This window comes from Triplophysa dalaica, chromosome 17, assembly GCF_015846415.1.
Source record: "Triplophysa dalaica isolate WHDGS20190420 chromosome 17, ASM1584641v1, whole genome shotgun sequence".
Taxonomy (NCBI): Eukaryota; Metazoa; Chordata; class Actinopteri; order Cypriniformes; family Nemacheilidae; genus Triplophysa; species Triplophysa dalaica.
The window spans coordinates 4,693,875-4,710,164 of record NC_079558.1 but is presented as its reverse complement, the minus strand read 5'-3'; the positions used below and the strand labels follow the sequence as shown (position 1 = coordinate 4,710,164).

The following is a 16,290-nucleotide window of genomic DNA, read 5'->3' as shown; positions in this document are numbered from 1 at the left end:
CTGTATATTCATTCTTATCCAGTTGCATTTACCAATACATTTTTAAATCAAAAGTTGTATTTTTTAACATTTGTTAATGCACCATGAACTAACATAATAATAATAATAATATAATTGATATTAACTAACATTAAGAAATAATACATTCTGAAAAAAACATATTTCTTATTATTAGTTTACGTTAGTTAAAGCATTTACTAATGTTAGCAACTACAACCTCATTGTAAAGTGTTGAAAGCGAGTGCAAATATTCCGCTCAATACTGCTGGCAGATTGCAGAACGCTTCTCCGCCACAGCACATTGGCACCACACACGGTGATCTTAATACGATTTCATTAATTAAACTCTAAACTCAATTAAGCGATCCCATTAAGCAGCACATTACCCAGCTTCTGAGTCCTTAAATAGGCCCTTAGTGCTAAAGTTTCTTATGAGAGTCAAAATTCAACATTCGATTTGTCAACGGCTTTGAAGAGCAGCTGCGTGGCTGTGTAGAGCTGCTCAGGAGAAAAACGCTGATTCAAAACATAAACCAAAATGAAATCAAACGAGACGATAATTGCTTTTGCATTGCTTTTGGATCTCACAGCTTAAAGCTGTAATTCAAACTTTTTTGGTTAAAAATACAAAATCAGTGGTTGAGCTGTCAAGGTATGATTTGCTAGATGTACAGTTGATATCGCTCGATTTTAACCTGAATAAAAAAGCATGTGAAGTAACCTGTAAAAGTAAGATTTTTGCAGCTTTAAAGTGATGAAAAATATGTCATCATTCACTCACCCTCTTGTCATTTCAAACCTGTATCACTTTCTTCACGCAGAGCGCAAAATAAGATATTTTGAAGAATATTGGGAACAAAACCATTCACTTCTATTGTATGGACACAAAACCAATGCAAGTCAATTGCTGCCGGTTAACAACATTCTTCAAACTATCTTCTTTTTTGTTCTGCCGAAAACAGTAAAAAAGGTTTAAAATAACATGAGGGTGATTAAATGATATAAGATGAAGTTTCTCCCCCAGGAATCTCTACCAGAAGTCGAGTGTCTCAAGATTAACGGACCCAGGTCAACAACAGACAAAAACGGGAAGACCTCAACCTTGGTCAAGTGGTGAGTTAAGTGTGAAACAAAGATGCATCCTGCCAGGAAGCTTTGGTGCAGGAGTTTCTTTTCCTTTTCGATGAATGAGGAATGGTGAGCTGCTTGTTAACCAGGCCTGATGTTTAGCATTCGATTTCAACCTGCCTGTTTTGAAATTCATGAATGTGAAAGACGGCGTGCATGCATTTACCTGTTTTGGGGTCCACGTCTCCTTGTAGATGTGGAGGGGGGTTCCCGGGTGTGAAGTGCTCATTGCTGTATGTAATCAGAGGTGTGAGAGGATGCACATGGTGAGGGTGCTGTACCACGGGGACCTTATTAGACTGAAAGAGAGAGAGGGAAAGGGATGAAGAGAGAGAAAAAACAAGGCGTTAATATAGGTTTGGGTTAAGGCGACTTAACGACGCCTTAATTTCAACTACCCATCCATCACAATTGTACAAAATATCCCAATACAATATTATCAAGACCATCAGAAACCACAAGGCCAATTTGGAATATTGTGGTTTGTAATTAAAACCAACTCGAGAGATGTGCAATGCCACAGGATATTGATTAAAACCATCACTAGATACACATAAGGACGCAGTGTAGGGGACATTACGGTTCCTCAACCCAAAGCTCTGCCCGAAGCATTGCTTTCTCAATTAACAGGAACCACAAATTAAACAAAATGACAGTCAATCCAAACACACAGCCAATGCCCACAATGCTTCGCTTCTTCAAGTCCTCACCCTCCTCTTTCACCCACATCTCACGCTCCCAACCCTTCCTCCCTCTGCTCTTCCTTCGGGGTCTGGTTTTGGAAAAGGGTTTGCATTATAAAAGATAACAGAGGAGGGGGGAAGAAAATCCATTTCTGCATTTTGGTCAAATTGGTTTTAGCTATGTAATCTGCTCTTTGTGCTCTAAAGTGGCACAGGCCTTATTTTCAATTATCCAAGATTACAGCTGAGCAGAGGGGTGCTGATGCATAGCCTGGCATTTAGTGTATTCCCAGTACACGCGACCTAACCAGATTACTGCCGTGCTGTAGATTTGACATGGCTTGCCACGCATGGAACAGGATTTGCTTCTATTTTTTTTAATCCGCAGGATTCCCGAGCCCGTAGACGCCGCGTAAATCGTGAGCGAGCTGACTGGACTGACAGGAAGACTGTCGTAAATGACACCCGAAGTTCTTGGATGCATTTGGGTTGACCCTACTCTGAGGACCGCATGTCTGATTGACAGCTGTTCATCTCCTGCACAGAGTTAGAAGGGTATACAATGGCCACTGCCTTAAATTAGAACATCCCAACACAAATCCAGCCTTTAACTCAGGGTGTTGTGAAAAACAATGGTGAGCGTCACTACAGGCTTTATAAAAGCGAAGCGAGCCAAACTATATGAGCTTCTAGTTACACTAAGGTTGACTAAAAGGTCTCTGTATATGAGGTTGGAGTGTCCACCCTAGGAGGGTGAGAGCGAGACCACATTCAGTACTAGGGGCGTTCTATCTGCCATCTTCCCAATGAATGATTAATGAACTGAACAGAGCTGCTTGGGGAAAGAAAGGGGCTCTGGGGACTTTTTCGGGCCCCTGAGAGCAGAACACACTGCAGAAAAAGAAAAATTGAAGTGTGAGGCCACAAAGGAAAAAAACAAAAGAGAAGAGAGAAAACTTATAAAAATGCATTTCGAAAAAAAAGTTTGCCATCAACAGAGGGCAACGATGACAGCTGCCAAACACAGCTGACGAGTTGTTGCTATTACCGGAACGGTGTGCCCCCCCCAAAAGCAACCCCCCGCACCACAAGCTACCCCCATAACCTCGCTCTCAGTAATGATGTGAAAGAATGTTGTCAATTCTCTCTGCGCTGAAAGGCTTTAGTAGCCATTTAAATGAGTTCTTTTGTCCAGGGCCCCTCCATTGAGAGACAGCTCCAAATGGCTGTCCGCTGTGGCCGCATGCACCCAGAGACAAGCCAAGTGATTTACATTACACCAACAGACCTCCATTCACAGCATTGCAAATAATAGGCAGTCATCACGTTTATCTGGACTTCTTGAAGCCCAGGACGGTCCCGCAGTACAGATTTTACGGTTTTGCCCACATGGTACCTGAATGCATCAATAAGAAACCAAAATGGATTTAAAGAGATACTTTAAAAATGCTTTTTTACTTCTCTCCTAAATAAATAAATGCAAGTTGACTTTCAGGCCGGATCTACTCTTACTGGAAATCTGCAAGCTCTTGGGTATAAGATGCCTTGTGTATGATCCCTGCCTTTTTTCGGAGTGTATGCACACACGCACGCAGTAGGACAAAAATAACATGATACAATGGTTAATCACCTCTATCACCGTACAAAAACACATTCTTTAAACCATTTCCCTTCTAAGTGTCATTCAAGTCCATTAAGTCTCCAATCTATGAAAAGCTTCACAATAAATCAGGCTCCATTGACCTCGCTGCTATTGTACGGTGGCTTTAACCTCTTCCTCCAGACACTGCTAATTGTCTTCAGCAACCCAGAGGAGTGAGGAGGACCACCTACGTGCACCCGCCCGGCCACGGATAACCCCATACTGCCGGCCGTTAACAATCGCAGAATAAACGTTCTTTAAAAAAGTACTTCTAAACAATTCGTTGAGACTGGAGGCTGACACACGGAGGTCCAGCGGGACGTACAATAAACGACACAGGGAACATAAAGAAAATATGTGGGCGTCCTTTTTTTCTTATTATCCGCAAATAAAGAGGGCTACTTCCTGTTCAGACATTCAGCAATGCCTCCCACCGCAACAACCACATTCACTGGATGTAGAAGATGACTTAAGAACTAATCCACAAATCTGGGAGGAAATTGTCATCAAATGATCAGATAAAGACTTGCAAAAAATGTTTACAAGTAGGCCTATATGGTAAAGTGGAAATTTAAAATACAATTCCGTCAATTTGTACACTGAGTGAGTCTATGGTCATGCAACTCCATTCTGTCGCCTGTCTAACCATTGAGATTGACAGTTTGCGCTTGGGGTCATGACCCCTAGTGGTGGTCTAACAAAAGCCTGGACTGTTTTAATGGAGAGACCCTGCAGGGGTCTGTTTGTCTTAGGAGAGCGTGTCACAATCACTTGGATGCAGCGTCTCTCAAATCCTGTCTATCATTCTCCCGCTCTCTCTTACACACACCTGCACACACATTTACATGTATATACCATCTGCATAGGGACACACCATAGACTCAATAGTTTTTGTACAAAGACTGGCTATTATGAATTATTATTGTAATCCCAAAGATAAGTAAAAACAAAACAAAATAAACACTATCACTTAAGTAAAATACTGATGTTTATTTTTAAAAATAAATAAATGATAAATGATAATGAAAAATGAAAAGTAAATCTTACAACTTAATAGCAAATGGCTTAACATGTTTTTTCAGTGAAACGGAGGAAGAGAGAGGGGGAGTAATACGCAAGGCTGGACGAGGCCCCACAGCAGCAGGAAAAAGCTGTTGGTGCTGCACTTCCGCTTGGTGGCACCTTGCAGAGCAATTTAAAGACAAAATGTGAAGGTGGCGACCTTGTGGCCCCCCGAGTGCCCAAACGCTTCTCTCTGCTTTACGAGATGATATGATGAGTTGTCACTGGAGCTTGTGGGCTCTAATGAGCTGTAGTGGGGCTGGAGTGGGGGGGTGACATCCCCGTGATGGATAGAGGGGCTCTCAGGCCTGCGAAATTCCAGAGCAAGCAGAAAAAGCTGCCAGGGACTTGAACTCAAAAAGCGTACGTGCCAATGGCTTGCATCCAAGCGCAGTGGACACAATGCAGAAAACATCCACACGTTTGTGTCTACATATTTATGCATCGGAATGTTCAAATGAGCAAGAAAGACGTGAAGCCGAAGACACGCAGCCGACAGTCGGTGTGTGCCGTTTGTAAACGAAAGCTTGAAACGAGACGGAGAAACTTCAAAGAAAGTGAAACTGTAATGATGTCACCATCTCTAAAACAACCCTCACACACACAAAATAGACTGATTCTACACAACTTATCTGTTCTTAAATAAGAAGAATACAAAGTCAATATCACATAAAAATAAATATGTTGAATTCTATAATATATATATATATATATATATAAGGAAAATATAATATAATAAATCAATTCAAAAGATAATGCATATTTTAGATAGTATTTATTGTTTCATAAATGCATTGTTCTAAATCTGACCCCTCATTTTCATGACTTAAAAATGATGGTAATTTTAAGTGCAATTTCAAGCAAAATTTTAAAAGATTACATATTTGAGAACTGAGCATAACTCCACAAAGTAAACTGACTATAGAATTTTCCTGATGTTAAGTTTTAATACTTGGTTTAGGCCTGTAAATATCAATAGTAAAACTCTTTGATATCTTCAGGTTTAGGGAACCCTGTAAACAACAAACTTTAATAGCAAATTATTGCATGAATAAAATATAAAAAATGTATCATTGAAGTCACAGGCTGGAATTTACCACTTACACCTCTTATGGTAAATTCATGTAGCACATATATTATGACTTCCCTCTCAAACCCTCATCAAAGAATCATCATACGCTCACTGCTTTGAAACTCTTCTACAAACCTTCACATGGTACGTCCATAACTGTACCTCTTATGAGACACGTACGCAACAATACACTCGAGTCACTTTGAAACAGATAAAATAACAGCACGCCTTTGCCATTTATCAATCCACAAAACACTACCAATGAGTCAAACGAATAAAGGCAAAACGGCATTGAAAAGGAAATAAAGACGCAGAAGTGTGTATCTGCGTTATGAGCACTCACCCAGGCATTAAGACTGAATTGCCAAGCGCCAACCTGCTGTAAGAAAGACAGCCCAGAGGCCAGAGAGCCAGCCTTCCCTCCACCTTCCTCCAGCCCCATTGACAGGCCTTCTCTCGGGTACATGAGCACCGTCGCGGCCCTCCCGTGATCTGCCTCCACCTCTCACTCCAGCCAACGGATAAGAGTTTTTTTTCCTTTCTTCTCTCTCTCCTGGTTCTTTTTCAATCTTTGCTTCTTTCCCAAAACTGCTATTGTGTTTGACTGAGAGCATGTGTGTGTCCACCAGAGGGTCGCGCACACAGAAGTTCACGCGCTGGCCATTGTTCCTGAGGTGTTTTTTTAAAGAAGCAGGTCTTAGAACGTCCGGATAGGCCGGTCCTCCGCGGATGGATAATCGCGCATTTCTATGAATCTGTCAGGTTTTCCGGCTTACTCCTCCATGGCTAGCCGACTCAAAGGGTTGCGGTTTTAAAAAGATGAAGAGAAATCTTGATAGTTATCAGAGCTGCGAAGACATCTACCCACAAGCAAAAATAACTAGGAAAAAAGCCTTATTACCAAGTTCTCATTGCATGTGAATGTGTCTGTCCATGTTTGTGTGTGTAGGTGTGTGTGTGTGTGGGGGTTCTGCAGTGCCTGCAGGATGCCCAAAGACGAACTAGCAGCTTGAAAAGCTTTGGCTACAACAAGGTAAAGCGAGAAATGCAAGTGAAGGAGACAGAGAGAGAGAGAGATCGAGAGAGACAAAAAAGAACAAGAGACAACAACATCCACAAAGGGAGGGCAAGATCTGCAATGTGGCAAGCAGTCACTTAACTGTGTGATTCTGACAGTCCCCTCTCTAAGCGCACCGTCCGGGGAAGAGAGGTGTTTGTTTGACACGGGCGTCACATCAATGTGGGGGCTTTGTTTCTATTGTTTTATTCTGTTCTTTTGTACATCAAAATTTGTTGATCTTATTTTTTTCTGTAATTTCTTTCAGAATTTGATATTGTCTTGAAATCATTGCTCTAAATAAGAACTGATGGTTTCCTGCATACGATGAAGCGAGAACATGAAAGGAGGAAATGGAAGAATTAAACTTCCCAACTTGAGAGAAAATTTGGGGAGTTTAAAAATGTTGTTTTTAATTTAACACGAATATTACAAATATAAATGCATCAAAAAGCAACTATATTTGTATTATTTAAAATTGATTTCTTTGCTGCTTTTTACTTTATATATAACACATTTTTTATCATAATTCAAAGCTGTTATTTTTGTATTCGTTATGTAGATTTTAGATTTGAACAAACATTTCCCACAAAACGTAATTTTATGAAACTGACAAACTGGAAATCACACATTCCATCCCACTATCCTCGCCGTGTTTCGGCTGCCGTCCTTCGGCCCTAAATGCCAAAACAAACCCTGGGAATTTTCTTTACAAGACTCGCACAAAAGCCAGCCTGACAAGTAAAAGAGCCCCAGCAACGTGGCAGCTAATTGCCTTCCCTCCTTCTATTCAGCCGGGCCGCCACACTCCCACGACCCCCCTCTCACGCACGTGCAATTTCTTAAGTAAACCGGCAGTTCAGCCGCTGCTGACCGACAGCCCGCAATCACCCGCTACAATGACTCAGACACAAGAGATCAACAACCATATTGTCGAACAAAAAATTACAGTCTTTCTTACGGCCTTTAAATAAGAGGAAAAACAAGAATGGAGGGAAAAAAATCCTGTACAAGAGGTCAATGAAGGGAAATTGAAACCTATCAATTTTTTTTGTTAAATAAAAGGGATGCTATTTAAAGAGTAACAAATATTTTTACTGATTCAACAGAACAAATTATTATTTAAAAAAAACGGCTGCAAATTTTTCAATTAAATTTCATGCCACCACAGAATTGAAAAATTCCATTAACTTAAATGGAAAGTTTTGTAACACTTTATTTATAATGTAATTTAAAAATATATATATTTGACGTATATTTCCTATTCTTAAGGAATAATAAAAAAGAAATGAGGCAGGATGAGATTTTAATTTTGAATAATATGTGTCTATTTACATTACATTCATTATAGACATAATGCTTCTTAAAAATGTTGAGATATAATTATATAAATAAATTCAATATATTTAATATTTTGTTATTGTTTTATCTTATCATTTATTTATTGTCAATTTCTTAAAATATTATCATCATCCGATCACTGTTAAATCATTATTTAAATGTTCTAAAATATTAAAGTTTCTTCAAATATTTATTATTATCAAATATCATTTTAAAATTTTAAAACCATACAGAATTCTTTGCTTTACAAAACCCTAAAAAAAGACTGTCAGGCAAAACAATCAAACTCAATACCCTTTCATTATCAAATCTTGTCAACCTGTCAGTTAACAACTTAAGTGATATAAATTGCTAAATGTCAGGCACATACACACAAACAAAAAATCCAAAGTAGCTGCCAACAAAAATAAACAAGCCTCGACAGATACAAATCAAAATAAGTAGAATAATACAACATGAAATGTGAAATCTTACCATTTAAATAGGCTCTATATGGAAAAAGGTCCTGATGCTGCTCTGTTCCTGGTTAAAACAAGCATGCTGGCACTCGCCGTAGTGCTTTGACTACAAGAAGATGCACATCACTGTGTCGTCCACTAATCCACTGGAGGGCAGCACCACATCTGCTGCAGCCCTCCAGCCCTGATTGCCTGAACCGATAACACGAAATACCCAAAGACTCCGGGCACGCTCTTTCCCCAACCCACGGATGTTGGGAACCGACGCTGGCCACCCTCAGCAAGGTCCTAGGAGTCTCCTCACCGCTCAAACCCGGACTGGCTGCTCTCCTTTTGCCATTCAACAAATTACACCCGATTAGTTATTTTCATACTCTGCAGGAAAGAAAAAGAGTCCCTCTCTCTCTGTCTCTCTCTCTCCTTTTCCGCTCATCTTCATATCCTCTTTATTAAGTTCTTTTGAGTGCATCTCTATTCTTTGATAAGTTGAAGGAACAACAAAAAGAGAGTGAGAAAAGAGCGAGAGGCATTTCGGTCCCTTCTTCGCTTTCCGCGGCTTGGCAAACATAAAGGTACTCGAGGGTCTGTAAGAGTTGCCCTAACTTGGCTAAACTCAAGCAGCAGGGTGTCTCTCATCGTGTCAGTAATCCCCATTGCCACGCTCCATTCACAGCGTCGGCGAAAATAAAACAAAAATAAAAAAGGAGGCAAAGAGCGAGTAATCCGATCCGAACGGGGAGAGCCGCGGTTAGCTGCGGCCACCACGCCACCCAACCCCGAGCTTCTAACCGTAGAGCCCCGCGAAAAATTCTGGTGCAGAGAAACAAGCGACGACAGACGGATAAAAGCGGAGGGGAAATTTAAAGGACAGCTCTGACATTTATAAATTAAAGAGGTGCCTGGCAGGACACCGAGCTTTGCAAGAGGTTTCAATATCTTCAAGTCACTAAAAAAGTGCCAAATTCAAAAAGCAAATGCTAAAAATTCCAAACTAATGCCAATGACTGCTTAACAAAAGCACATAAAACAAGCCAAGATGATTTTCTGGAAGTCAAGCAATAGCAAAAATTAAGCACTGCCAACTGATGGCTTGAAGTGAGGAAGCTCACTCTTAAAGCCATGATCCGACCATACACCAAACCACCGCTGTGAGCCTTTAAACCATAGCAGGAAAAAATCACTATTGATCTTCAAATGGCGATAATTGAAAAGATCAAAAAGATTAAACAAAATCAAGAATGTGCTGACTTACCATCTTAGTTCCTTCTTCCGTTGCTACTTTTCGTTGAAAAAAAGGAAAAAGGAAAAATATTGCTCAAAGATACAGCATCGGAGGTGTCAAATTTGTGTGGCACCCTCTTGATCGTATTACTTCCACAGTCTTGGCTTCCAATGCGTCTGAACTTTTTTCCTTTTCTCTTTTATTTTGTTTGTGGTACCTAGCCCCCTTTTTCCGCTTAAGACATAAAACGCTTTCAGCTCTGTAAACCAGCACAAATTATCTTGCCACCTTGCGCAGCTCTGATGCTTTGGCCGCTAACTTTGGAAAGCCCTTTACCACTGCATCAAAATTAGCATTGTCAAAGCAGTTAATGAATATTAATATTGTATTTGTCATTGGAGCTGGCCCGTTGCTGAACTCCAAGTCATCCATCAGGGACGAGATTAAGCACACAATTATTTCTGACTGACAGGGACCAAATCTGTGAGATTTTCCCCCCAACAATTTAAAGAAAAAGGCACAATATCATCTTAAGGTGCCTCCAAGGGACAAGAGACCCGATTAATATGCTTTTAATGAAGAAAGATGTGCAGAAACAGCCAAAAAAAGATTTATCATTTGTATTTTTTTCGTGAATAACGGGGAGGAAGCAATTGAACATTTTAAAGAAACAACTTGAGTAACAGAGCTGTCCAATTTGTGATGTATATGCCTTCCTCTTTTTCCTTTTTAAGGATGTTCAAAAAATGTATTTCCTCCAAGAAATTCTAATACATTTAGCAAAGAGCAGGCAATACAAACAACTAGGATATTCAATTCACAACTTAAATTTGAGGTCATCATTATTATTATAATTGAACAGCATGTTCCAGCGCTTTCCGTTGTGCAAGCTTTGGATCGGCAGAGCCGGTTCCTCAGACCACACAGACAGCTTAGAAACCCTTCATTTATCACAGTTAAATCACAGCACCACATTCAGATGAGAAACTGCTAAATACACATTTGCCAGTAAAATAGCCAAAATCAAACACCAAGGAAGCAACAAATATTTTAGACATTAATTTTAGCAAGAGAAAAATGCAAAAAAATATAACTTGCAAAATGTTTAAAATTATAATCATAAAAGATCAGCCTTACCTTAAAGTAAATTAGACAAGTAACATTCCATTTAATGCAGATAAATTCTTATAGTATAATCCCATCAGAAATGTCCTTGAATTTAAAGCCAAACGTAAATCTTAAATGCACAATATTCTTGTAAAACCAGACTTTAACATTACAACCTGTGATATAAAACAAATCTTAAGATTTTTCTTTTTTCTACTCTTCACCAGCTTTTCTGACCATTTAAAACAACACATTTTATTCATAAAATACAATGAAACACAGAAGTGTTGATAGGGAGCGTATAATGACGGATGCTTGCAAATAAATGCTATGGGCTGGCGATTCAGTGTGGGTTCGGGTCAAGCTGTGGGCTCACGATGGTGCGGCCGGGGAGCACTGACCATCCGTCAGCCTCCTAATACCATTAGCAACCCTTAGATGAACATTTTAAATTGGGCTTTTGTTCTGGGTTGCTACTCCGACCCTTCCAGCCAAGGGTGGTCCAAACACAACCGTCTCTCCACCAAAAAAAGAAAAGCCGCTTAAGAACCATTTCAATGTTATTTTTTTGCCGTTTTCGTTTGAAGTTCGAATGCGTCTGCTGTTGTTATCTGCGCGTTATTTTTTATGTTATTTATTTGATCTTTTAGACATTTAACATATGTCTGGTTATTTATGAATATCAATAACTGAAAATTTTAGACTGCAATATATTTACATTTGCATTTATATTAGAGAGTATATTCAATTTCAGACACTGCCATTTTAAAAACGAATGCAATGTAATATTTGAAGTATAAAATATATTCATAGTTAATATAATAAAAAGCATATAATGTTTTATCACATATACCATATTTTAAATTAACCAATTCCTGGCAGAAAAATTAAAGAAACTTATTTAATCAAAGGAACTGAATCAAACAATACAGAAAAAGCAATAGTCCATAAATGAAACTCTTTTTTCCTATTGTTTTCTTGTACCAAATTAATTCATTAAATAGGTTCAAATCATTAAATCATAATTCAAAAATAAAACCCAAAATTATTCCTCCCAAAAATGAATAAATAAAACATTCAAGATCACAAACACATTTATAACGGCTCAGCACAATATCCACACCGGTCCACAAAATCCAACATCAAGATACATTAAGGCAGTGTGCAGAGATTAAAAAATGCAGCACTTGAAAATGCGGTGTTTGCATGAATCAATGTCAAGTAGAAGAACGGGCAGAGATGAAAAGATGCCGTGTCTTTATGCGCATCTAGAGAGCGGCAGAAGAAGGTGTATGTGTGTGTATGAGCGAGGAAGAGCAGCGGCGAGATGCAGAGAGGGAGCCGCTGTGAGCCCGAGTGTGTCGACCCAGCACGATCACATCAGCGCCGGTATCAAATTAACTCTCAGACTTTGAAACTTATTGATCTGCTATTAAGACACTGGTGAACTTGATGAAGCGAGTGCTGTAGGTGACGCGGTGGCTTCAAAGTCTCGCGCAAGCCACATAAAACAACCTGCTTTGATCAAAGCCAGAGAGGCAGCTTCAGAGGAACCCCCAGTTCCACTAGTAGCCGATCCGCTTATACGGACCCCCGGTCCAGTGTCTCCTCAACCCCCGGCTTCACCAGAACAACCACCACTACATATCCTAGCCTGCCGAACAAAAGCAGAAGAGCTTTTCTAAACCCACGGCGGCGTCTCGGAGACGCACAAGCCGTGGGTGAACGTACACATCACAGTTAGATGAACTTAGATCTGACTGCATTTCATTTTCACGGCATTCATATTAAATTACAAAAAGCACTTTTGTCTCCTGTTCAATATATTTAAATGTGCAAAACACAATTTTGAGTGAGGGAAGAGTATTAACAATGTTAAACAAATGCCCTGGTTCCAGCATCATTGTGTCATAAAATATTCACCCTTTGGCAAATCTTCACATCTAACTTGCGCTCCGAAGATCATCCACGTCTCCTTTCGTGCCACTGGGTGGAGATAGCAGTTAATATTACGATTTCACTTGTTAACGATTATCCAAGGCTGACATGAAAATAACGTAGGGAAAAGATCTTTTAAATCTTATTTTGTGGACAAAAAACATAACAATTTAAATTTTACTCTAGGCAGTAGAATTGTTTTTCTCTTCTTATAATTTTTCTTTCTTTGTTTTCTTCTTTCCTTATCACTGCAATATTGACGTCTTACTAAATGGATTTCAATGAGCTCCTTTATAAACATGAACACTAAAGATAAAAAGGCTTTGTACAGGTTTGTACTCAAGTTCTCCTCTGGCCCTGAGGGTTTGCCTAAAATAAATATTAAATATTAACAACCAAATTAATCACGGGAAGGACAGTGTTTCTATTCTGGCTCCAAATCTTAAGAGGAACGTGCCTTAGCTTGAAGTGCCAGCATTAAGCTGTGCCTGTGATTAAAAGCCTAAACACATAACAAATAGGAGATATTTAAACATTTGTTGTGTGTTTCTCGTTCCATCTCCTTACTAATTTATTTAGTTAAGAGAGAAATCAAAGAGGGGGAGTTAAGCACTTCAACAGAAGATGACATTAGGTTTACACACGGCCGTGGAACATGACAGCTTGCACGAAACAGAATAAGTATTCTGACAATTGGTTTGATGATTCTTGTATTTAAACAAAAACCTTTTTTGTGTCAATAATAAATATGTGCATATTTTTTCCTATAAAAGCAGGCAGGTAAAATTGAATATATTTTTGGATAATTTAATATTACATAATTAAAATTAAATTATGTATTTGTTTCATAAATTTGCGTTTCAATTTTACGTATTTAATTGTACGCTGATATTTTTATTTAAATCTGTTGTTTTGTTGCAGTGAACCAATGTCATATCGCCCCCTTACTGCAAATCTCCAAAAAATAAGTAAATAAAAAAATAATTCGGTATTCAGAAAAGAAATGCCTACGGCGCACATATCATTTTTAACCCACTTGCAATATCTAACTAAAAGTTATCACTTCCATTGTGACAAAAAGAAAAAATACATAGGGGTGATGATGATGGGGGGAAGGAAAAGCAGCAGACGAAGGAGAAAGAGAGAAGAAAAAAAGGAAAAAAGAGCCCTGTGCCACAAGCATATATAAGAGAACTTTCACCAATTAGTGAGGAGAAACAGGAGAGGGAGCTGCCGCGGAGATGGTGCTCAAAGAGCCAGGCCTTGCGGCGAAGCTGTCATGTCGGCAGGATTGATCAACAGGCCTGCTATTTCTAATGGCATGTTGTCATGAGGCTGCAGCCATGGGGAGCCACCTGCCTCTCTCCTTGTAGACAGCAAAATATGTGTGTGTGTGAGAGAGAGAAATGGTGTATATGTGAGAGTGTGCTGCAAAAAAGAAGAGGGGGTAAGGGTGTTTGTGTCTGTTGTGGGAGTGGGTGTGTGGGGGGATTCCGACACCATACTTTTACTTCAACTAACAATTTGAGAAAAAACTCTATACCTACTTGCTGTTACTCTTTCGACACCCTCCCCACCCATCGGCTGTTGACGTGACAGGTGCACTTCTGCTCTTTTCTTTTCACCCCGGCCTCCAAAACAAAGCCCTAGCAACGGAAATACGCGAACACAAAGCCCTAGCTATGGCAATGTGCGCAATTTTACGCTAAGCAAAACGGACAGGGATTAAAAGCAAATGTTAGGAAAACGTATAGAAATTTTTGTACGGTTGCTTTCTTTATTAATATTTACGATCATACTAAAGGAAACGAAAAAGTGCGGAAAATAGCTAGCTAATACCTAAATCAATTTCTTACGAATAAACATAAGAAAAGCTTGTCGTAATGCTTTAGGTAAAATTTGCGAGGATGTTTCATGCACCCCTGAAAACAAACAAGTGGCTGTCCTTCATTTCGACTCTCCGCGGGCACAGAAGCGCTGCCTTGCTAACGATGAAAAGTCAAATAAAAGTTACAGAACTTTCGAGTTCAAGGTAGTGCTAGCTATTTCGAGTGTATGTCACGTACAGGTAACCTTTTTATCGGGTCCGCCTCTGGTCTCATCAGTCGATGAAATTCTCCGCCTGCGGCGGTGGCTTAGCCGAGGGACACCGACCAATAGAAAAATATTTCATTGTGTTAGCATTTCAAATGCCGAGTGGAGCGCGGGGGGTGAGGAGGGCCAGGAGAAGCACTAACCGATCATTGCCAGTGGAATTAATTGGCTATTCCAAGAATAATGTCGCTTACTGTGGGTCCTTGGAGGGGCGAACGCTACGATTTTTTTTTGTTCGGTGTCTTCAAAAAAGGACCGCTTGGGGGTACTGGCCGCATTAGGGTTTTAGCTCATTCCCCTAAAGGGCGGGAATAAAATAATCAGAGCCACTGAACCGAACTCGGCTAATCCGCGCCCTAATTAAAAACACAGAACCCCATTACATCTAGCCACATTGTCAATCGACGAATAACATTTTTTTAAACGCAAAAACGACATTGAATAATTACAGAAAACTATTTTCGTAATTTCTTACATATCAAATTCTAGTAATAAAACTGCTGGAAGCGTGCAGGTAAAAGTAACGAACAATGGATTTCATTCGGCTTTTGGCCAGCGTTCGATAAATGGCTAAAGATGGTGCGACCGTGGTGGCGCTTCAATCCCTTTATTCAAGGGGATTTGAATTTAAGCTCTTTTTTCACATCAGCCAAGCATATGCATTGACCCTAACTGATATCGGTGCATCTCGCAGACATATCTTTATCTAACCTTTTAAAGCTCTGCGCCTTTTCAAACTCAAAACAGCATTAAGAATAAGTATTGTCTGAAGCAGAGCGTATCCCTGGGAGACAATGCCTTCGAATTGTTGGGCCTGGTTTGGGGCAGGAGCCATCGGGATACGCAGCTGCTTATGCCCACCAGTAGAGTACGGGGAGATAAACAAACCACAAATAAAACCGCAAAAGAACACTGTGAAAAAGAATAGCCATCCCAAATGTTCTATATCTTTCCACATTGAGCACACTGGGCTTCCGCGGGTGTCGATTTCATCTCATTCGAAGATGTATAGGCGAAGGCACCAAGCCTCCATTATACGGTTTTCCTTTGCTCATTGTGAATTCCGTCAACGAAGTCAATCTTATTAACTTCCGCGCTGGTTCACACATGACATTTTCTTCAATTTCTCGCCAACATCAAAAACATCAATTAGCAGCTCGAAAATAGGAAGGAACGAATGACAGACTACGATAACACGGACGTATTTGAAGCTAAGAGTAAATCTATTCTCCGGCTTCTGAATGTGTTCATTACAATTTTCAAAGAAGACCTCCAAATAGCAAAGAAATTAAATTTATCTCTTAAAAATGTCCAGATTTTTTTTCTAATCCTGCGTCTGTTTCCCGCCCCCAGTGGGCGACACAAAAGCGTAATGGTGTTGCATTTTTCGGTCTCATTATGAAATCACAATGCACAATGTATGGCTCACACATCAACTCTACTGACAAAATATACATTAAAAAGATATGCAATATATTATACACAA

At 39.7% G+C, this 16,290-nt stretch overlaps 1 protein-coding gene across 20 annotated transcripts in view; it reads right to left on the bottom strand.

The window, feature by feature from the left end:
- Positions 1-16,290, bottom strand: part of tcf7l2 (transcription factor 7 like 2) — an 81,067-nt gene that overhangs the window by 17,395 nt on the left and 47,382 nt on the right. For all 20 annotated transcript variants that reach the window (XR_008909364.1, XR_008909365.1, XM_056770752.1 and 17 more), the window contains one exon: positions 1,295-1,427. Coding sequence is in view for 18 of the 20 variants with exons in the window: in XM_056770752.1 (XP_056626730.1) it covers positions 1,295-1,427 (133 nt within the window). In the remaining 2 variants the exon portion in view is untranslated. The remainder of the gene's footprint in view (positions 1-1,294; positions 1,428-16,290) is intronic.